Source organism: Lutra lutra, chromosome 12 (assembly GCF_902655055.1).
Source record: "Lutra lutra chromosome 12, mLutLut1.2, whole genome shotgun sequence".
Classification (NCBI taxonomy): Eukaryota; Metazoa; Chordata; class Mammalia; order Carnivora; family Mustelidae; genus Lutra; species Lutra lutra.
Genome location: NC_062289.1, coordinates 87,821,459 through 87,843,626, shown reverse-complemented (window position 1 = coordinate 87,843,626; position 22,168 = coordinate 87,821,459). Strand labels below are relative to the sequence as shown.

General features: G+C 57.1%; 1 protein-coding gene across 1 annotated transcript in view; it reads right to left on the bottom strand.

Annotated features, from left to right (window-relative positions):
- The window catches only part of DTX1 (deltex E3 ubiquitin ligase 1), a 33,987-nt gene extending 12,081 nt beyond the window's left edge, over window positions 1-21,906 (bottom strand). Inside the window, exons 1-3 of the mRNA XM_047697547.1 lie at window positions 21,678-21,906; window positions 20,167-21,166; window positions 3,935-4,619 (exon numbers count right to left, since the gene is read on the bottom strand). Coding sequence (XP_047553503.1) covers window positions 3,935-4,619; window positions 20,167-20,425 — 944 coding nt within the window. The 5' untranslated portion in view covers window positions 20,426-21,166; window positions 21,678-21,906. The remainder of the gene's footprint in view (window positions 1-3,934; window positions 4,620-20,166; window positions 21,167-21,677) is intronic.
- Between the last annotated feature and the right edge of the window lie 262 nt (window positions 21,907-22,168).

Here is a 22,168-nt window from a genome sequence, read left to right as displayed (position 1 = left end):
TCTGTGGGCATGATGACAGGCCACGTGTGGAAAGGCCATGACATGAGGTCGGGGACAAAGCGAACGCTCAGTAAATGGAAACAGGCCTGCAGCTGTCCCCTCTCTCGCCTCCAGCACGTGAGATGGAAACTCTGAGTCTGCCCCGCAGCTGTGTTCCAAAGTGCTGGACACTGCCCTCTCGGGAGACAGGGCGGGTCTTCCCTACCCCTGCGTGTCCCCCAGGCGTGGGCTGCCAGCTGGCTCCCCGCCCCAACACAGGGGCAGTGGAAAACTACCCAGGCCGCGGGCACTGTGTGATCTTGGGCAAGTCGGTGCCCCTCTCCTGTCCTGTTTCCCACCCGGGGCTGAGATGCGGCTGGGGACTGATCACACGGTGGGGACAAATTTAAAGCTCTGCATACCACGGGCCCTGCAGAGTCAGGGCGCACGAGTGGTGCTGAGAGGGAAACTGAGGCTAGGGAGGTGAAGCCATGCACCCAAGGTCACCCAGCTGGGAAAGGACTGGACCCGGGGTCTGTGTCAGTCCTGTGGGACAGAAGGAAGTGCGGAGAAGGGAACAGGAAGGAAAAGGAAAAGTGGCGAGGGGAACCACAGACAGACAGATGGACAGAGAGATACACAGACCCTGTTATCGGTTACACTGTGCACTCCTAGAACTCCGATGTGGAAGTCCTGACCCCCAGTGTCTCGGACACTTTGGAGACTGGGTCCTTGCAGAGGGGATTAGAATGAGGGATTAGAGTGTTTTAACGACATTAGGGCAGGCCCTAGCCTATGACTGGTGTCCTCACACAGTGGAAAATGGGCACATAAACATAGAGTCAGAGAGACCACATGGAAGGCTACGAGGGCACGGGGATGTGGGGGACCAGGGCGAGGCCTGGAGGTCTGGCTGCCTGGCTCCTCAGAGATCTTCATCTGTCTCCCCGCACAGGCTGAGCCCTGGCAATAGGGGCTTCAGCCAGGAGGAACCAGGGTCCCCTACCCCCACCCACCTTGCTCACACGCCCCTTGTTCGGAGGCAGAACCCACAGGTCCTGTGCCCGCCCCCCACTCTGAGCCACAGAGAGTACTTTTAGCTCAGGTTCTTTGGAGGGGTGGGGGTGCTTGACACAGGCTTGTCTGGCTGGGCAGGGTCTGGATGGCTTTGGAGGGATGAGAAAGCCTTTGACGGTTCCCACCCCGCCCCCTTTCAGGCCAACGCCTGTTCTCAGAGAGGGCTCCCAGGGGGAAGAGTGCGTACTGGACAGAGGCACATGGCTGGGAGAATGGAGTTCCAGCAGGTCATGGGAGGACATGCTCAATGGTCAGCACAGCACTCCCAAGGAGAAATTCTTCTCCCTATAACCCTCTTGAGCTCAAGCACACTCTATAGCTCCCCACTGTTGGCAGCAAAAAGCCTTAAGGCTCCAATCTGGCTCTGTACCTCCATTTGGGAAAAATCTCAGCCCCTACTGTTCCAGCAGGAAACCTCCATCCTTGTACGGTCTCCAGAACCTGCTGGACACATTCCCACCCCAGCCCCTTTGCACCTGCTGTGCCAGTACCTGAGACAGCCTTCCCTGCCTGTGCCATGTTTTGCAAGCCCCACTGAACTGCGTATGCTATTCCGTCAACCTGCTATTCCGCCTTTCTCCAGTTCTGGCTGCCTCCTCAGAGGGGGTCTTGCCCCACCACCCCCCCGTTCCCTCTCCACCTTACCACCCTATCTCCATACCTCCCGGCGCTTCCCTCTCTCTCCAGCGATTGTGTTCATTTACTCATTTACTTGCTGTATGTTTGTCTCCCTGTCACTCTGGGCCCCATGTGTATCGTTCAGTTCTGTGAACACACACCCACAGTACATACTTGGAGAATTAATATTGAGCAATAAAGGCTGAGTAATTCCCAGCCTGCTCTGAAACACTGGGTTGCCCAAAGTTCATCAGTGATGAAGAAATCCACTTCACCTGGAAACCCGCTGAACACACGTAAAAGTGAGGCAAAAGATTCCTGGACCAATTCTTATGATCACTATGTAGGATGTATGCCTGCATATTCTACTTTTTTCTACTCTACTCTATTCTATTTGTTCTGTTCCGCTCCACTCCATTCTATTCTATTCCATTCCAAAAAAAAAAAAAAAAAAAATCTGGTTACAACCTTTTGATTTCATAACCCAGTAGTGGGTTACAACAATACAGCCCCAGAGAGAAGGTTCTCGAATTTTTGCTGCTGAGGTCCCTGAATTTCCCTGGTCCTGCCCCCTCCACACCCACTTCAGCTGGCTGACTCCCCTTGCTGTCATTCGGGGGCCTGCCGGTCCTCCCTTCTCATAACACAGCCAGTCTGCTACCTACAGGGAACACTCCAGTCCCATGACTCCAAGTGGGTGACTCCCTCCTGCAGTGCCTCTCTGAGAAGACTTCTGAGCTCCATGGGGCTCCTCTCTGTTGGCACTGGGCCACAAGGGGCGCACCTCTGCTTGTCCCCATGGCCCTTGCTCTTCTCCCTCAGAAAAGGCCTGGGGGGAAGGCCCAGGGAAGGGTGAGGAGGGAGGTGGCAGCTGCAGCAAGCCACCCCAAGAATCAGGAGTCACTCGCTGCTCTGAGCCCTGGCGGCGGCTCCCTTGCCTCCACACCATCCCTCTCCCTGGATGCCGAGAGTCCCCCCTGCCACCGTGGCCCCATTGCGATGACCAGATGCCGTGCTCAGGTCCACAGCGCCCTCACACCACGGAGATCCTGCTCCTGTATGCCACTGTGAGGGGGCTGAGGGTCAATGAAGGAAAAGGATGTGCGCCTCAGCCTGCCTAACTCAGAAGTAGCTGAGAGGGCATCTGAACCCAAGCGGTCACCTTCAAAGGGACAGAGGGCAGACAAGGCAGCCAGCTTTAGGGTCTTGTCCCTTCTCCAGCCTGCAGGAGTAACCTCAAAAGTTCCTTCCTGATCTGACCTTTGCTGGTCTTTCCTGGATCAGGCCACGGTGAAAGGAGCAGAGCTGGCTCTGGGTGCCCACCCCGCCTGGTCATTTCCCTTCTGGTCTGTCTCAAGGTCAAGGTCTTTGCTCCTCCTTCTCATTCCCACTGGTCAGGCTGAGACGGATGGAGTCAGGGCTCTAGAGCAAGCAGATGACAGACTCTGGCTGGGTCTGTCTCCTGGGGCCTGGGATGCCCTCACCCGGGGATTTCCTCAGTGAAATCCTGCTGGGAAAGCCAATTCCTAGGAGATTCCTTAAAGGGCTGCTCTGGCTAAAACAAGAGCAGAGACGCTGGTTCCTGCGGGCCTGACTTCTCCTGGTCTACCACCCTATGCTGCCACTACCCCATGTCACCCGGCAGTCTCCGGAGCCCCCTGAAAGCCATAGTATCAGCCCAAAGCAACAGGGAAACTTGAGGTGCGGCGTGCAGAGGAAATATTCCTAACAAGTGGCCTGCGCCTGTTGGAGCCTCCATGAGAGAGATGGACAGGAGACTGGGGGAGGGGCGGGAACCTTCTAAAAATTCCAAGACAACACAACACAGTCTCTGGAATTCCCCGGCACTGAATTCCAATCCCTGCTCTCCAGCTGGAGGACATACCTCTCCCAGCCCTGGCCTCCCCACCTGCAACCTAGGCATGATAGAACCGTCTGGAGCACTAGTTCAGCAAGGGATACACACGGAGCTCACACCATTACTGCTGATATGCCCTCCCGCCCTCGCTTGTAAATGGTGGGATCCTGGGGGTAGTTAGGAACCCTCCCTATGCTTGGGGTTTCCTCATCTGTAAACTGGGAGTGATGCGTCCCGGGCATGGAGGGAAACCAGCGAGAACGCGTTAAGGTGCTTAATTAGCGCTTAGCACAAAGTGAACATCTACTAGATGCTAGATATTGCTCGTGACTGTTAGGATCACAGCGATTCTACGCTCCTAGCCCTGGAGGGCAGCCACCCTGCGCCCGGGGCCCGTCTTACCCCGGCGGGATGGAGGCGCGTGCGCTCACGCTGGTGGCGCGCTGGGGCCCGGGCCGGTTGAGGTTGTTCTGTCCGGGGGTGGGCGCGCCGCCTGGGGCACTTGGGCTCCGCGGGGGCGCCCCGGGGGGCGGCGCCGGCTCGGCTGGGCCGGCAGCGGGCGCGGCCCAGAGCGCGGCGCCGGCGAAGGTGGCGCTGGGGCGGACGGCGAGCGCGCCCGGCGGCCCTCCCGGCGGCGGCGGCGGCGGCGGCTGCAGGGGAGCCGGGGGCGCCTTGCGGCGCTGCGAGGCCAGGATGGCGTTGGAGGCGGCGCGCGTGCTGTTGACCAGCAGGCACTGCTGGCACGAGCAGGGCTGGCCAGAGCTGGCGCCCACGGGCCACGACTGCGACTTGGGGATGGAGCCGACCGTGAGCGGGTAGGCCAGGTCCAGGCGGCGGCGCAGGCGGCGGCGGCGGCGCGTCTGGCGGTTCATCTGCGACATGCTGTTGAAGTAGATGAGGTAGCAGAAGCCGAGCGACGAGAGGTCGAGCCACGGGTGCTGCTTCTCGTAGGCGTTCTGGATGGTGATGCAGATGTCCATGTCGTAGGCCGTCCACGCGCCGCCGTCGTTCTCCCACTCCCACACGATGCCCTTGCCCGGCGCCGACGACGGGTCGTAGAAGTTGCGCCGCACGGGTCGCATGGTGCCTGCGCTCACAAGGGGAGGGCGGTCAGAGCGGGGGTGGGGGTTGGGGAGGGCAGCCCCCCACAAATCAGCACCCACACCGGAGCGGTGGCCGCACAGGCCCCAGGGGTGGCCGCACAGGCCCTGGGGGTGGGGTGCGCCAGGGCTGTTCGGAGGAACCCGGTGCGGGGAGCAGGGGCAGCCAGGGCCATGCACGCAGTGGGGGGCAGGCCGGCCTTCTTGCCTCAGTCCAAACTTCCTTCACCCACCCCCTCCCTCATGGGAGCTTTAATCAAGCACTCTTCCATTGGCTCATTCGTTCATTCATTCATTCGCGCCTTCATTCATTCATTCATTCATGCCTTAGTTCCGGCATTCCTATCTGGGTTCATTCAGGAATTCCTTCATTAGCTCCTTCACCCGAGCCTGCCATCATCCCTTATGCTTCTCGTGGATGCATGCCTTCGCACTCCCTAATTTAATTCATGCATTCAGCCGTTCCCTCATTTACCGCTACCCTATTTAAAAATGTGCCACCCCTCCACATACTTCCTTTTCTCTCTCTCCATCCCTGCTTGGTTTTCTCCATCTGGCATAAGTTATATTTTACCTATTTATCTTGTTTTCTGTCTCCTCTCACTAGAATGTCACCAAGGCAGGGACTTCGTTTTCCTTACTGCGGTGTCCCCAGCACCTGCACACAGTAGGTGCTGAGCAGATGGGTGCCGAATGTATGAATGCATTCACTAGTTCAGACCCCGATCCTTTTTGGGTGTGGTTACTCTTGTGTTCCTTCACGCCTTTTGCTCATTTCTGTGTCTGTCCATCCCTTCGCCCACCAGTTCCTTTGTTTTTTTTATTCATCTGTTTGTTCATGTGTTCCTTCCTTTAACAGACATCTGCCCACTGTGCTTTCGAGGGCTCCATGCCTAGGACTCATTGGAAATGCACAGAACCACATGATAACCCCAGCCAGGTGGGTGTTGATGCCCCCATTTAAGAAAGGAGGGCGCTGAGGCTTTGCTCTCAACCACTGCTTCATGTTCCCAAAGCTCTAGGTGCTCCCTGGGACCAAGGCTCCCTGGGACACTGCATGAAAATAGAGATAAGGCGAAGTCCAGGCTGCAGGACTTCTCAGAGGCTTTAACCTGCTCTGCGCCTTGGGACCACTTTGGAGGGATAGTTTTGCCAGGCTCACTTGGCACACCTGCAGGAAGGCTGCACACTTGACTGCTTCTCAACTGTGGGCAAGTCCCTTCAGTCTGCCTAGGTCTTGGTGGCCCCAGCTCAAAAAGGAATGTGATGCGAGCCCATGACATGCCCCTTCCCCTTGCACAGAGCTGCAGGGAGGATTCGGTGAGAATAGCCACAGAGCCCAGGGACAGGGCTGGGCCCCAGGGGCTGGGAGGCAGACAGACTTCATTCCAAGTCCCCACTGCCCAATGGGCCAGCTCTGTGACTGTGGTCCCGTGACTCAACATCCCTGAGCTCCAGATTTCTCATCTCTAAAATGGGCATCAGCAACCCCACAACCCCTTTGTGAGCTTGCGAGAAGGACCACTCAGGTGATTCCAATCCGTCATTTCCAGACCCACCCTCTCCCTCTGGGAGCCGGACTTGTGGTTCTAGCTGCCTCCTTGGCACGCTCCTGGGGAGGTCCAACGGGCATCTCAAGGTCACCCCTGCTAAAGCAGAGCTCTGATCTTTCCCCACCCTAAACCTGCTCCTCCTGAAGTGGTCCTCATTGCGATGGCTGGATAGAGAACTATCCTTCCAGCTGCTTGGGCCCCAATACCGCCCCCTCCCCCCAAACTTGGCCTCATCCCTGCCTGACCTCATACCTTATATCCAGCCTACTAGCAGACCCAGTCACCTCTACCTTTAAACACATCCCACACCTGACCACTCTCACTGCACTGATTATACCTGGTCTAAACCCCTGTCTCTCTCCAGCTTGGACTCTTGCAGTAGACTCACGACTGTCCTCTGCCTCTGCCCTTGCATTCTGTAGTCTGTTTCTTTTTCAATGCAAATCAGATTACATCTTTCTTCTGCCCCAAATCCTCCCATGGCCTCCCCTCTCACCGGGAGTAAAAGCCAAAGTCCTCGCTGTGACCTCCAAAGCCCCCATTGTCTACAAAACTCCTCCCAAGTCCCATGTTGCGTCTTCCTCTCTGACTTATTACCTCCTGCCTCCCTCTCGCTCACTCCGCTCCAGCCACCCTGGCCTCTTTGCTGTTCCTCCAACACTCCAAGCACTGTCCAGTCTCGGGGCTTTGCCTCTGTTGTTCTCTCCACCTGGAATATGACTTGGTGGTTGGAGCAGGGGCTGATATTCTCCTAGTTTCCTTTGGTCTCTGCTCCAATGTCACCCATTCAGAAAGACTTTCCCAGACCACCTTCTAACACAGCTGTCCTGGTTCCCATCTTCTTGCCTGGCGTTCTTTTTCTTCTTGGCATTAAGCACTACCTGATATGACACATTAGTCTGCATACTTTCTTTACTCTCTGTCTCTTCCCACCAGGCTGTCGGCCCAAGAGGTCAGGGATCTTGACTGCTTTGCTCACTGCTCTACCCCAGTGCCAAGCACAGAGCCTGGCAGACAGTAACCCCTCACAATGTAGAATGCATTTCGGCTGTTAACGCGCATAACCCCAGGGTGCCCGGTCCAATCCGGGGGTCTGCAGCCAGATGGGTAGGGACACACCACCCGCCCTTTCCTGAAGATCCCCGCCTCCCCCTGCCTTGCTCAGGCTTCTCTCCCCTGAGCCTAGACTCTCCCAGACCTTTACTTGGGTCACCACCCAAGGCTGAAACAACTACCCCTCGGCTCTCTCCTCTGTCAGCATCCCAAGGATTATGGACTACCCCTGCCTCTGTCAACTGCCCAGCCCCCGAGAGCTGGGAAAATCGAGGCAGAGGAGGGACGGGAGAGAGACCTGTGAGGCTAGAGTCCCTGGACACGTGTATCGTTCAAGACAACCACGCGAACATCTCCCCTCCCCCGTCTCCCGGGCTGCCTTGTTCTGATGCCTGATTTATCACTTTAGTTGAGTGTGTGCATATCGATTTTTTCCTTGACAATGCTGTTCCTCCAGGGCAGGTCTGAGAGGGGATGAGAGGAAACATTTTTGGATCCTGTTCCTGTTCTGTTCCTGAGGGCAGGTCTCCTCAGAGAGTCCATTTGCCCGTCTGCAAAATGGGGCCTCGTCATAGATGATCTTCAGGTCTGACATGCCTGGAGTTCTGCCCTGAGCCTCCTAGTGAGGGCGAAGGCACTGTGTTACTTGGAAGGTGTTAAGCCCTGGGTGGTAAGGGAAAGGATGGGAACTTGCTTTAGTTAATCATGGCTGGGTGTCAAGTCTTGAGCGGGGCTAGGCAGGGTCAGAGTTGGGAGATACAGCGTGAAGAGGTTGAGAGAGGCAATTCAGAAGACTCAGAGGCCATGGGCAAATCCTGGCTCCACACATAGCCTCAGTGTGTTCATCTGCAAAATGGGGGTATGAATATATACGCCCAAAGAAAACAAGATAATGCTGGTCATAGTGACCAGCAGAGTGATTGGCTGCGGTAGGTGCTCAGTGAATGTTAACAAGAAGCTGTTATGACACAACCATACTACATACCTCATTCTCCCTCTCCCAGCCCTTGTTCGCTTGGTGAACTCCTATTCATCCAGCAAAACCCTCCCCGTGTCCCCCTCTTCCTGGACTTGCTTTTCTGTTTCTGCGGCTCTGGCTGGCACTGGCAGCTTTAAATTGCACAAGTGTCCTTGCATCGTCATTAAATCACTCATTGTTGTTCTTAATCTCCCTTGCTGGCGGATGACTTTCAGGAGGACAAGAACCGGGTCGGACCCACGCCTGCCTTCCCAGCATCAGGCACAGAGCCTGGTGCAACAGAGGTGTCTGTAACGGAAACAGGCAACCTACTTGGCACAGGTCAGGGCTCGGAGGGAATGGAAAGGAGGAGGAGAGGCTGGTCTTAGCGGAGAGGGAGCTGAGACTGCGGCCGGAGCCAACGCACACACAGGGTCTCCAGGGAAGGGGGGACAGGGCTGGAAAGGCCAGTGTGGCCAGCCCCGCGACAGAGGACTCTGGGAGCCCCTCCCAGCAGGTCAGGGCCAGCCAGCCCAGGCGTCCCTCTCTCCAGGGCTCTATTTACCCGGTATCGATTTTCCTGCCTGTTTACTGGTAGTTATTAAAGGCTGCGTCCCTGGAGTCCTTTTCAAACGAGATTGGAACCTGAAGAGCTGGAGTAATTAGGGCAGCTGCCGTCCTCCCTGCTGGGCCCTGCACCCTGCCGTGCCCGCCCGCCTGCCCACCCGCCCATCCATCCACCTTGGGCTCCGACTGGCCCTGCACCAGGCCAAGGGGGGCCTGCTGGATCCTGGGTGACCTGCCTGGGCTGCGATCTTCCAAGTTCCCAGGGAGCAGAAGCACTTCTCCCCAATGTCTTTGGCCTAGATTTTTGGCCAAAACAATAGGTCTAAGATGGGGCCGGAGGTTCTTCAGCCTGGGAAACTGGGAAACTGGGGGCCTGGAGGCACAGCTGGTCTTTCTCACCCACCCACTCCACTGGGTGTCCCTGAGCAGACCGCTTCCCTCTTGGGCCTCCAGGGGCCCCGGGGGCAGGACAAGAAGGGGGGGGACTGTGCTCCCCTGGCGGTTAGGGACCTGTGTCAAGCACGGACCATTTCTGGGCCTGTTTTTGTGTGTCTGCGTTTGTTGTCTGTCCCCCGAACTTCCTTTCATTTCTTAAGATGTTTGGCTGAAAAATTCCAATCTTGTTCCAGCTACACTGAGGGAAGAGGGGCTTTGGCCAAATGTCGGCTGGAGGATTTCGGGAGCTGGGCCCATGGAGACCGGGCGTGGGGCGGCCGTGGCCACTGCAGCCAGTGAGTGGTTCACGCCAGGGGCAGAGACAAGCAGAGGGATCAAAACACAGTGGGGAGTGAGAGATAGGGGGAGGGAGGCGCAGGGAGACAGAGACACACATGCACAGAGAGACTGCCAAAGGAAAGCCAAGTTCAAAATGGGAAATGTTGTGGCATGGAGGTACCAGGGGAGCTGGGGGCAGAGCGCGAGACCAGGTGGGAGGGACATAAAGAAAAAAAAAAAATCCCAAATCTAGAGACTGACAGAGTTACAGAGAGAGAACAAGAGAGTGAGGCCAAGAGACAGGGAGGAGCCGGGAGGAGAGACAAGGGAGCCGATAGTAGCTATGGCTGTAACAACGGAGTAAGCATTTATTGAGCACCTACTGTGCACCAGATGCTGTGCTGACCACTTTCCTTCACTAACTCCTTTTCTCCTTGCACAGGGTTCCTTCCCAGGAGGGACCAGAATTATCCCCATTTTACAGATGAGGCAACTGAGCCCCAGAGAAGTGAAACCTTGGGAGGGCTGGGACTGATGCTCCATTCATGGAATAAAGGAAAGACCAGGTTGGGCTGGTTCTCAGGGTTTCAACACAGCTAAGCAGTAACCCAGCCTAGGATAACTCCAGCGATGGGGAACTCACTACAGCTTTGATCTCTTGTTTAGCTGTGAGAATTTTCTGCCCTGAGAATGTAGCGCTGATCAGACCCCCTTCCTGGAGGTGGGCTGTGTGGGTGTCTTAGTACCCAGCTTTTGGTATTAAGAAGAAGTTGACTGTAGAGAAGGGAGGGCCCATACCCTCCTGTTTGTCCCTCACCCTCCAAAGGGCCCCTACCTAGACTGAGCCAGTCCCGAGGCCCAGCAGGACACCCCTCCCTCTGGGGGCAGCTTCCTGCAGGGAAGTGAACTCAGTTTGGGGACACCCAGACCCCAATGGGAAGGAAGGCCCCGTGGGAGGCAGTCATGGGACTTCCTGTCAGGTGGGAGGTATCCTGCTGCAGGCCAGTGACTGGAGGCTGGGCAGTGGGTTGAGTGTGAGTTGAGTGCCCCCGAGATGTTGGGCCCCAGTGAGGGACCTCATTGACTCCTCCACAAACCTAGATGTAATCATAACACCAACAGTTCCCAGTCAGAGGACACACATCTATGGCCTGGGTTCATGTCAACTCACATAATCCTCGTGACACCCCGATGAGGTAGGAATATCATTACCCCCATGGTAGGGGCGACGAAACGGAGGCACAGAGAGGTTTAGGAAGATGCCTGAGGTTATGTGCGAGGAAGTGGTCTCGCCAGACCCCATACCCGGCTGCCTGGCTCCCATCGCTGTTCCCTTTACTGTCTGCTCTACTGCCCATTTCCTGGAGGAGGAAACTGAGGCACGGAGGTTGGGCAAGGCACACGGTTGAGGCTTCAGCCTGCTAGTTGGCCTTCGAGAATAGAGTTCCTCTCCTTTATCCCCCACTGACCGTCCGCACGACCAGCGCCCCCTGAAGCAGCAGCAACAGTAACGGTACAACCGTCCTGACAGTAACGGTACAACCATCCTGATTGCTGGAATGCTCTGTCTGTGTCAGCTCCACACGCCACCCCCTCTCCGCATTGGCCCGATGGATTTTAGCCCCATTTGGAAGATGGGGAGAGTCAGGCTCCTTGAGAAGATGAGTTGGGGTGGCTGGGGCAGGGGCCCGGCTGGGATCTGAACCACAGCCTCTGGCCCCAGGGTGCCTCTCCCCGACCCCACGCCTCGGGATCAATAATCCCGCAGCATTCTGTTTGCCTTCAAATGCTCCCAGGGGACTCGTCATGCAGAGCCGTGGCCCATTAGTGGTTTCTGCACGTTTGAAGCTGGCCCAGGCTCCCCAGGGTCGGCCGGCAGCCAGGCCAGGGCCACGGAGAGGAGAGGGGAGGGGCAAGGAAGGCTGGGGGAGGGGGACTGCCAGGGCACTGGGGGAGGCTGCCACCTTCATGTGGGTTTCCAAAGACCTGTGTCCCTCTGGCTGCTGGCAGCTGCCTGTGCCCATTTTATGGGCCGTGTGGGGGCTCCTTGGTCACCTGGCTTCTAGCACACTTGGGTTCAGCCCCTTTGCACAACAGCAAGAGCTACAGGTGGAGATAAGGGGGTGGGGAATAGAAGGAACAGACAGCCTCCAGCTCCTGGAGCGCTGTGTGGCCCTGGGCAGCTGACCCGACTTCTCTGAGCATCTCCTTCCTCATCTCTGAAATAGACATCATCACAGTAGTAAATGCCCCCGCCGAGGAGCTACTGTGTGGCAGGGTCTGTTCTAAGTGCTCCACTTGGCCAACTCTCAGTCCACACAATGCCCTTCAGAACCGTTCCGTTATTAATCGTTGCATTGTACAGATGCTGCAGCACAGAGAGGTGAAGCAACTTGCCCCAGGTCACACAGCTACTACGTTATGAAACCCGGATGTAACCTAGACGGATCTGAACTTCTACCCACTTCCACCGCCACTTCCCCGGTCCCAGCCACCATCAGGGCTGGCTTCAGCTTCTGTGGTAGCCTCTGCCCCGGGTCCCAGCTTCCAGCCTCTGTGCCCTGCAGTGTGTTCTCACGTGGCAACCAGAACCAAACTGGTCTGACCACATCACTTCCCTGCTCAACACACATCAGTGGCTCCCTAGTGCCCTTCGGAATCAGTCGAAGCTCTTCAGCTCATCTCTGAGACCCCTCGCAAGCTGTGAAGCCTGACACTCTAACCACACCAAACTTCTAGTTATTTTCTGAACACATCGTGCATACCTGTGCCTCTGTGAATCTGCACACACCACTGCCTCCGATGCTCCAGTCACCTACCCCACTTTCCTCCCTGCCGAGTTCCCAAACAATCTTCCTGGTTTTCCTGGCTCAGCTCCAGTGCTATCCTCTTGGGATTTTCTCTGCCTCCCCTAGGGAGAACCACACTGTTCCTGGGGCTCCCATAGCACCTTGCACCTGCGGTACCCCGTTGAAGTACATAGCTCACTCAAATATTGAGGCTGTGTTCGCTCCAGCCTGGGAGCCTCCCAAAAGCTGGGCTGGCTTTCAGCCACCTTAGCGTCCCCTGAGAGCCGGGAACACAGGGACAGGCACTTGGAAAATGCTCGCTGAGAAGGAAGAAAGGACCAAATACATGTGAGGGCACCTGACTGAAGCTACAAATGACTAGCTTGGAGATTGCAAGTTAGTGGTGGATGAGAGTGTGTTTTGGTCTGCGTGCTATTTACATTTTTAAGAATGACCAGCATTTAAAAATTGGGGGAGATTCACTCAAGTCTGGATTTCAAAAATCCCCAAATATCCAAAGATGTGGCCATGGGGGCTGGCCTCCTTGGCAACCGTTCCCAGAAACTGAGCCACGATCACCACAGTCATGGGTCTGAGCATTAATGGAGCACCTACTGTGTACCAAACACTAGAGAACAACAACTGAGAACCTTTGCCTTCCCAGCCACTGCACACACTTCTGTGAGCTTCCCGGGCTCTAGGGGCTTTGGAGTTTTCTGCCCCTGTCAAGATGGGGGAACTGGGTCCCAGGAAAAGAAGGGATTTGGCCCCAATCCCCTAGAAATCGAGGTAGATCTTGAGCTCAAGTCCCTTCTCTTTCTTCCTCAGTGTCAGGTAACTAACACCTTGGCATGAATGAACCCTCGTTCTCTAGGAGAGAGGAGCCGCTCTACAAGGAGAGCCCCATAATGGTGTGGTTTCAGGTAAACGATGTGCTTCCTCTTGTGTGTTCTGCTTGCGGCTGGAAGGAGAGGGGACAAAGGCCCCCGCAGTGGCAGGCCTGGCCTGTCATCAGGAGGAGCGGTGGCTGTGCTGCGGTTGCTGGCAGGACCGGCCTGGCCGCCAGCACTGCCTGCTTTGATTGCCTTGTCCTTTGTTCCGCATTTCAGGGCACTCAGCTCCAGGGCCGGGTGCCAGACTCCCTCCCGTACCCCATCACCAGCCTGCTACTACAGCCTGGGCAGGTGGAGGTGGCCCCCTGGATCAGCCCCAGAGCCCCAGTGGGAGGAGCCCAGAGAGGGAGAGGAGCTTAGCCAGGGAGGCAGAGCAAGAACACAGCCGCACAGGATCCCGAGGGGACTGAGTCCCCAACCTGGTCGCTCGTAGGGCCCCGAGGTGAGGAACAGCCCCACATCCTTGGCCCATCAGGCCCCATCCCCTCCCCTGCCATAGCCTCATCCCCTCTGGGTTAGACTCCATAGCTCCCTCTGAAGGAGGAAGCTGGGGGGATGGGAGAAGGCAGGGAAGGATGCAGGGGGGGAAAGGAGGGGCAGGGACAGGAGAGGAGAGGGAAGAAGCTGGGTATGAAGAGGATCTGACCCAGGACCCCCCCAAGCCCCCGCCCCCCCCCCCCCACCAACCGACAGGCATGGGCAGGGCGCTGGCAGTGCTGTCCAAGGTGCTGGGGCTGCCAGGCCTTGCAAGGGGAGGGGGTCCAAAGACCTGAATCTGAATGTCCCACCCCCCTTCTCCTAGCTCAGGCTCCCCACCCTCTGAGCCTCGGTTTTGCTGTGTGGAAAATGGGGTGATGCCTACTGGCTGGGCGGGGAGAGCCCAGTGGATTGTAAGGATGTGCCTGCGTCAGACCCCCACCCCCAGCCTGCATCAGCTCTGGCTTCCAAGGGTCCGTGATTAACGAGGCTGGTCCTGCAGCACGGCGCTGGGTCCCCCGGGGCCCGCCTGCTAACGGGCAGCAGCTGGCAGCCCTGTGACACCCAGTGAGACCCAAGAGGCCTCCCTTACTCCCTCCCCTCTTATGTCACAACCTCCTTCTTCCACCTGGGCCTGAGATCTCCTCCAGGACCTCGATGATGCTGCTTCTGCCACTTGTAAGTGTTCCTCAAACCATACCCACTCGTGGAGGTCTGGTCCTCAAGGAAGTCCTCCCTCTCAGAGTCCCCAGGCTTATGCTGCCCACATTACCCGGCAGAAGGCAACCTGCACCTCGTCTATGGAGCGTTTCAATCCTTTTCCTACTTGAGCATGAGGGATAACTATGGGCAAAGTAATATTCTTTGTGCTTTTACCTATATTATCTCATTTAATCCTCATGACAGCCCTCTCGGGAGGGACTGTTGTCATTGTCCCTTTACCAAGGCAGGAACGGAGGCTACCAGAAGTTAGGGGGTGTGCTCACCGTCACACAGCCAGCAGAGGACCAAGCTGAATTCAGCTCCGTGTCTGAGTCAGAGGGTTCAAGTGCGGTTCCCATGCTATCGATCTGCCTTGGCCTTCACCAGACTCTGAAATCACTCTGGCAAGGGTCCTGTCCCTCTCTCGGTGTCCCCAGGACCCAGCCCAGAGCCTGTCACTGACCAGGCACCACTGAACTGTTAGATAAAAGTGAAAATGAGTTTATGTTATCAGAAGAGTCTCCTGGAGCCAGAAAAGCACCTGGAGGCTAAAAGGGCGGTCTGTGGTGGTGGAAATGGAGGCCTTGTAGCAGGTAGTGCTGGGAGACAACTGTGTGAATGGATTTCCATTCATTGGACCTGCTGCCACCATGGGATGGACCCCTCCCTGCCCCCACTCCCCGCCCAAACACACAGCGTCCTCCTTGCCTCTGCTGTCAAGCCCAGCTGCTGGAGTCTCCCAGCTCGGCTGGGAGAGGGTCCAGGGGTCCTGTAACTAGGGAGCTGGTCCCGGAGGCCTCTGGCGTTGCCCAGGTCACTCCTGCCTTGGACTGGACCCTGACAAGAAGTCCCAACAGAGCTCTCAAGGGAGAAAGGGGAGGGGACCCTCTCAGCCCTTGTTCTCCATCCCCGAGACCTGTCTGAGGGGCCTGGATTCCAGCTTGGGGCTGAATGGCTGTGTGACTGTGGGCAAGTCACTCACTCTCTCTGGCCCCAGTCTCTCCATCTGTAACAATGGCTTGCCCAGGAGTTTAAATTCTGGCAGTGCTTTCCCTGGTGATGGCCGCTCCCCTCTCTGGGTGGCCCCTCTGGTTTCCAACAGCCTAAGCATGTCCTCAGACAGGACATTCCCATAAGGGCAGTGACCAGGGCTGAGAGGAGCCCAAGCTCCCCGGAGAGTGAATGATGTAGGCTCAGGAAACTGAAACCAGCCGCCCCTATTGCTCCAGCCCTATGGTCTGGAAGTGCTGGTGCAGCCAAGCTTCAAGCCTCGGGACAGCAGCTCTGGATGGTCCCCAGCCTGACCTCCCCAGCCTCAGCTGTCCCATCCTCAGAATGAGAAGAAGGCTGCCATAAGTCCCCCTAGCAAGGGAGAGGAGAATGGGAGACACCAATCTGTCAGAAAGGTGGCCCATCCCATCCCAACCATGTGAGTTCAGGGAGGAATGTGGGAGTTGCCTGGGAGGTGGCTAAGTCACATCGCTGTTCAGCTGTGGGGAGCACATGGAAAATCCGGGGTCTGGGTGAGGCCCTCAGAAGCCACCACCCCAATGGCAGGGTGGAGGACAATGACCTTCAGGGAAGTTGTGGCCTCACAAGGGAGGCAGATAGCGGTTCCCCATCGCTAGTGGGAGCCAGCCCCTGTCCCCAAGACCGCCGTGACCCTTGGAGACACCTCTGCCCCCACTTGCTGCGCCCACCTGGGCAAACCCATTGACCTGCATTTCCCATTCGTGACTCTTGATTTGCCCATGGTAGGGGCAGCTCAAGACCAAGGAAGAATGAGGAAAGTGTGAGGGAAACAGCGAGAAGATCATGGTACTGCAGAGGACACACCTCTGCCTTATCCCTTGCCTACCCTGGTTCTCCCTCTCAGGCCTGTGCCTGGGACCCCAATGTGAGGGATCTAACATCACGTGGCCCAGGGTCACAGCCTTCCCCCTGCACTGTGGACCTGCAGAGCTTCAAAGAGAACCTCACCTCCCATGGGGAGTGATGAAAACAGCCCAGCAGGGAAGAGGTGAGCAGGCACCGGCTGAACAAACAGAAGCCCCCATGGGACCCGGCCTGGCCTCTCTCCTGTGGGCCGAGCCTGACACCCGGGCTTCCTTCCGCTGGCTGCACGACACACACACACACACACACACACACACACACACACACAGGGCATTCCTGCGTCAGTGGCATCCAAGTGGGTTGGTGCTGTGTGTTTGTAGGCACACGCGTGTGTACCGCGGCACCCACCACGAGATGTGGAGTTCGGTATATGCTGTGTCTTGCGGGTGTGGGGAGCGAGGGGGGGTGCCCCTGTGTTACCCCAGGGGCAGGTCAAGAACACGAGAGAGCAGGGGTCAGTGAACTGGAGCCTGCTGGCCAAATCCTCCCCCGGCCAGCCTTTGCACAGTTCATGAGCTGAGAGTGGTTTTCATATTTTTAAATAGTTGGAAAACAAAGACTATTTCATGACTTGTGAAAATCCTACAAATTCAAATTTCAGCGTCCACAACTCGTTTTATTAGAACACAGCCCAGTTGTTCACTCACTTCCCATCTATGGCTGGTTTTGTACCACAACAGCAGATGTGAGCACTTACAACAGGGACCGTATGGCCCACAAAGGCGAAGATAGTTACTATCTGACCTAATCAGAAAGTCTGTCAGCTCAGTTCTAGCGTTAGGGTACTAGCAAAGCTGGGGCTCCATGCTACCTCCTCCCAAACCAAGTTCAAATTTAGCTTCAGTGAACTTATCAAGAATTTTGCAATTAGAAAATCTAGATAGGAGCTGTGTTCATTTCAGTATATATGTGAGAGCTTTCGGTTTCCTAACTTTATATGGTTCTGTGTGTGTGTGTGTGTGTGTTTGACAGAAAGAAAACGAGACAAAATCATAGTCTTCAAGATTGAGCCTTTCCTACCCATTTTTTGCTCATCTGTAGTGTTTAGTACATGATAGGCTCATGGTGGGTGATCAATGTTTGTGAGATAAAATAACAAACAGGCTTGGTTCTCTCCATTACCCAACAACCCTGCTAGCAAGGTGATACTCTTGCTCATTTCATAAATGTGGACACTGAGGCAAGGAGAGCTAAGGACACCAGCTTGAGGGTCTCCCCGGACCATTACCAGTGAGAACAAGATGTCCTTTCTTGCCATTGTCTTACTTCTGGGAGGAGCAGGGGGCACATGATAACGGGTCTGGTGGGGAGGCATTGAGCCCCTCCCTCCAACAGTTTTCCCCAACCAAGGTGCCCCACCCTCCACCCCATAGATTTCCAGGCCTTCCTCCCTCACTGGGGGGTCTTGGCAGCCTCCCAGCAGCCTGTTGAGGGGTAAGTGGTTTTTTTCCCTTTTCCGGTAAACAGGGGGCAGGTGTGGGTGAGCAGCTCTGGGGAGGAGGTGCAGGGAAGTAAATGAAGCTGAACTTCTGAGAGATTCAGTGAGGTTGAACCATTAAAGGGGTGCCACCAAGAGAGTAAAGGGACTGCCGAAGTGGGGAATGGAGGCAGTCTGGGTAGCTAGGGGCCCAAGTGGGTGTGCTGCGTATAGAAAAGGGGCCCGGAAGAGGGGATCAGACACCGAGCGGTCAACTTGAGAGCCTTGGGGGTGGGGAGGTGGCTATCCCGGCCACTCAGGGTCACCCTCCAACCCAGACCATGGAAAATTTCCACACCCAGTGCTAGTACTGAACCTGCAGAAGCCAAACATCAAACCAAAGAGAAAAACCCACCTCCTCCTGATGTCTAACCGCTGCCCTGCACCAGAGAGGGTTTGGGGATAAACAGGGTGAATAGGGCAGGGGATGCCTAGCATTTCTCAGTTCTCTATCAGGGACTCAGTGCCTCCGTGGAAGAATGGGCAGGAGGGTTCAATGGCCATTTTCTCTACTGTCTGGAGAAAATTCAAAGCCCTTTTCATGGCTGTCCAGGCTGTGCTCCAACCCCATCTTGCACCACCTTCTCATTCACCGCACTCTACACACAGTGGATTTGAATGTATGCTGCTCCTTCCTACCACAGGGCCTTTGCACTGGCTGTTCCCTCTGCCTGGAACACTGCTCCCTTCCCTCATTCTTCAGATTCCTGTTCAAACATCACTTCCTCAGCTTAACCTTCCATCACCACCCTTCCCCCAGGATTATTTCATGTTCTCAGGCCCGCAACTGATTATCTGTGCATTTTGTGTTTGCTTGCTCCCTGGGACGTCCAGCATAAGTCCTCTAGTGTAGGTCCTCCAGTGAACCTCTACTCAGCACTCTCTGTCTTGCTCCATGCATTTTTTCCCTAGTGCTTAGCACAGGGTCTGCCACACAGCGAGATCAATAAATGACTGTATGATAGTATGAATGGATGCCTGGTACCACCAGTGACTGCCGTCAGTGCCTGGAGTTATGGCAACAGATGAACTAAAACCATGTATTATGAATTCATCTGTGCTTCTATACTTGGTGATCACTCTGTAAACACCAAGCAATGTCCTAGAGTATAGCTATCCACTAGAACTTTCTGTGGTAATGGCAATGTTCTGAATCTATGGTGTCCAATATGGTAGCCATGAGACATGTGTGGCTGTTAAGCACTTGAAATGGGAGTGGGGGACTGTGGGACTGAATTTTAAAGTTCAATTTTAATCGATGTGAATTTGAATAGCCACATGTAGTTGATGGCAACCATCCTAGATGGCTCTAGAGAACAGGAAAGTGTCCTACTACTTCCAAGGCTGTTATGCGCAGTTCTACCAACCAGGGATTAACAGGGACTCCCCCCAAACCTCCATCACTGGTCCTTGGGGCCGAACATGCCAAGGATTCTGTGGCAGCTTCCTTGAGGCAGGCACTCACTGTCCCCCACTGCCTACCAAGCTTGTCAGAGACCACCAAGCCACAATGACTCAGAGAGATCTCCACAGGGATGGCACGTTTCCAGAACAAGAATGCTGAGCGTGGACCTCACCATCTTTATCACCATCATCTACCTATCACACAGCCGCCAAGACTGCCACCAACCTCACTCTCTCCATCATTACTGCCCCATCACAATGCCGCCCAAGACAACTCCCGACACAACCATCAATGACACCACCACCAATTCCACGGTCAACACTACCATTGGCAACACCACCAACACTATCCCCATCATTGCCACACCACCCCCACCATCAGCACCGCCACCACCTCCCCCCCTCCCCAAACACTGTCCCAATACCGCCAACACGTGGAACCAGTGCAGGAAACCAGTCAAGAGCACTGGCTCTGGAATTCAATTGCCTGGGCTTAAATCTCTGCTCTGAGTTTAAATCACTCAGTTTCTGCGAGACTCAGTTTTTTAATCTGTAGAATGGGACTAATAATGACTGTAATAATTACATGATCATAAGACTTCGTGTCTGTGACTGCTGGAAAAGAATCAAATGAGGAAGTGCTTGGAAAGCTCTCTTCCTGGGTGCTAAGGCTTTTCTAGGTCCTGTGCTCAGTGAGCACAATTTTATTTAATTGTCCCACAGCAGTGAGAGACACTGATTCCCCGATTTTACAGATAAGGAAGCTGAGGCTAAGAGACCTGATGTGACTTGCCCAAGGCCCTACAACTTATACAAGGGCCGGACTGGAGCCCAAGTCTTCTGCTGGACAAGGCTAGGCTGTCCCTTTTTCGGATCAGCAGACCAGCCTTCCTGCAGTCCCTGTCTCCCCGACTCAGGGATGCTGTGGGGATTCCAGCATCCCACCATGAAGGGTGGTGACATTGGTGTGGGCAGGTGAGGGCTCAGTCTCAGCCTGGCAGGAGGGGTGGGGAGGGGCGAGGTGGGGAGGGGCGGGGGCAAGTCTGCTCACCTGTGTCCTGGCGAAACTGGTGCATGGACTGCAGGTCAATGATGTAGGGCACCAGCTGGGCGTCCACCTGCCCCAGGACCACGGAACCTCGGGCGTCCTCCTTGAGCACATTCTCGATGTGGTGGCACACGGTGGCCGTGTAAGGCCGCCAGCGGCTGTGCTCATTTAGCCACTCCCACACCACCACCCGGGCCACGTTCTGCGGTGGGAACCCCAGCCCGCTCCCTGGCAGCATCACACCTTGGCCTGGCCTGGACATGGCCGCTGCTGCAGCCTCAGGGGCCAGGACCCCCCTAGGACAGGCCCACCTCCTCCTGGGCCTGGGGACAGGCAGGGAACTTCCTCTCTCCCCAGGGTGGGTAGCAAGAGCCAACTGGTCTCCTTTCTACCTCGGGGTCCTCTCTGAGGCCCAGAGGCCTCAGTGAAAGGCGTGCAGGGTGCTGCTCCAGGCTCCAAGGACCCCTTCCCCCAGCGCTGTCTCATAAAGGTGCTGCTCCGGAAAGCAAGTGTCTTTTTTTGTGATGGGGGAAACGCTGCTCTAGATTCCTTGGCTCCCTCCGCTCAGGAAAGGGAGTGAGGCAGCCGCCCCTGCTCTAGGTCCAGTCTCTTCCCTGCTGGTCTCTGGTCACTTCTTCCCAGCCGGCCACGCAAGGCCTGTCACCCAGGAGGCCCGGGCCAGCCTGCTGCTGCCTCTGCGGCGCCCAGCCGGCCCTCTGCGCTCTCAACTGCGTCCCAGACCCTGCGCCTGGCTCCAGTGGGGCTGCTCGCCTGGTCTTGGGTCCGCCCCTCCGACGGCTCCTGCTGAAGGGGGGCGTCACAGTCCCCCTGGTTCCTTCTCCACACGGCGTCCTGGTAGGCCTGGGTGGCTGAAGAACGCACGGGGGAGGGTGCGCCGCGTACCCCTGGCCCGCCGGCCGGGCTGCAGCTCCAGAGCTGGGCGGGGGGGGGACGAGGGGGGCGGGGGCCCGTGGGCACGCCCCACCCCACTCGTGCTCGCGACCTGCCGGGAGACAAGAAGGGGAGAGGGCCCTTTAAGAGGAGAGCGCAGCACCCCCTCCCCCTTCCCGGGAGAGGGATCGGCTGAGAACAATGGGGAACCGATGGGGGGGCCGGCGAGGGGGGCCTAAGGGGGTCGCCGCCCATGTTCCCTTGGGGCAGGCCTGAACTGAGGACTGGGGCCGGGGGCGCGATTTTCCGGGGCTCCTCGCCTGCGGCGCCCCCTCCTCAGCTCCCCGAGCGCTCCCCTCCCCCGGGGCCCGCGCCCGGCCGGGATGCAGGGTGCACGGGGATGCGCGGATATGCGCGGGGATGTGCGAGGATGCGGCGCTGCAGGCGCGGCCCAGGGCCCCTCGGGGGTCGCGTCACCGAGCAGGCGAAGCCGGGAGCTGGAACGTCGCTGCCTCCCGCCCTGGGAGTACCAGTCCCCCTTCCCCAGCCAAGACCTTCCCCCTGCGCGCGCCGGCCCCCTGCAGGATCCGGGGGTGGGGTCCCTAAGCACCCCGCGCTCTCACCGCCTTCTCCGCTGTGCTGCCTCCTGCTCCGCCGCCGATTCAGCACCGCCGCCTCCTGGGCTCCCCCCGGAGTGGGAGGGAACCGCGGTCCCGCCTCCGCGCCCTTTCCCTTCCAGGCCCCGCAGCCACCGCACGCCGGGGCGCTGGGCTTTCCGCGCGCGGACAAACTGCCCCGCCGACCGACGGACGCACGCGCCGGCTCTGGAAGCCGGGATCCCGCGGGTGGGAGGCGGCCGCAGCCGCGCTCCGGGGAGGGGCGGTGGAGGGGGCGGAGAAGGAGGAAGGGGAGGAGACAGACCGGGCCCCCGAAGCGCCGCCGGCGCTGACACGCGAGTCCCCGGGATGCCCCAAATCCTCGGCTAGGCCCATCTGGGACCCCGGGAGGTCTCCTGACCCCATGCAGGAAGCCAGGCTTGGAGTGAGGTGTCTGTGGGTCGCCTGCTTGAATCGTAGTCGTCTTCACATTCCAGCTGCCCAGTCCCAGGGCCTGG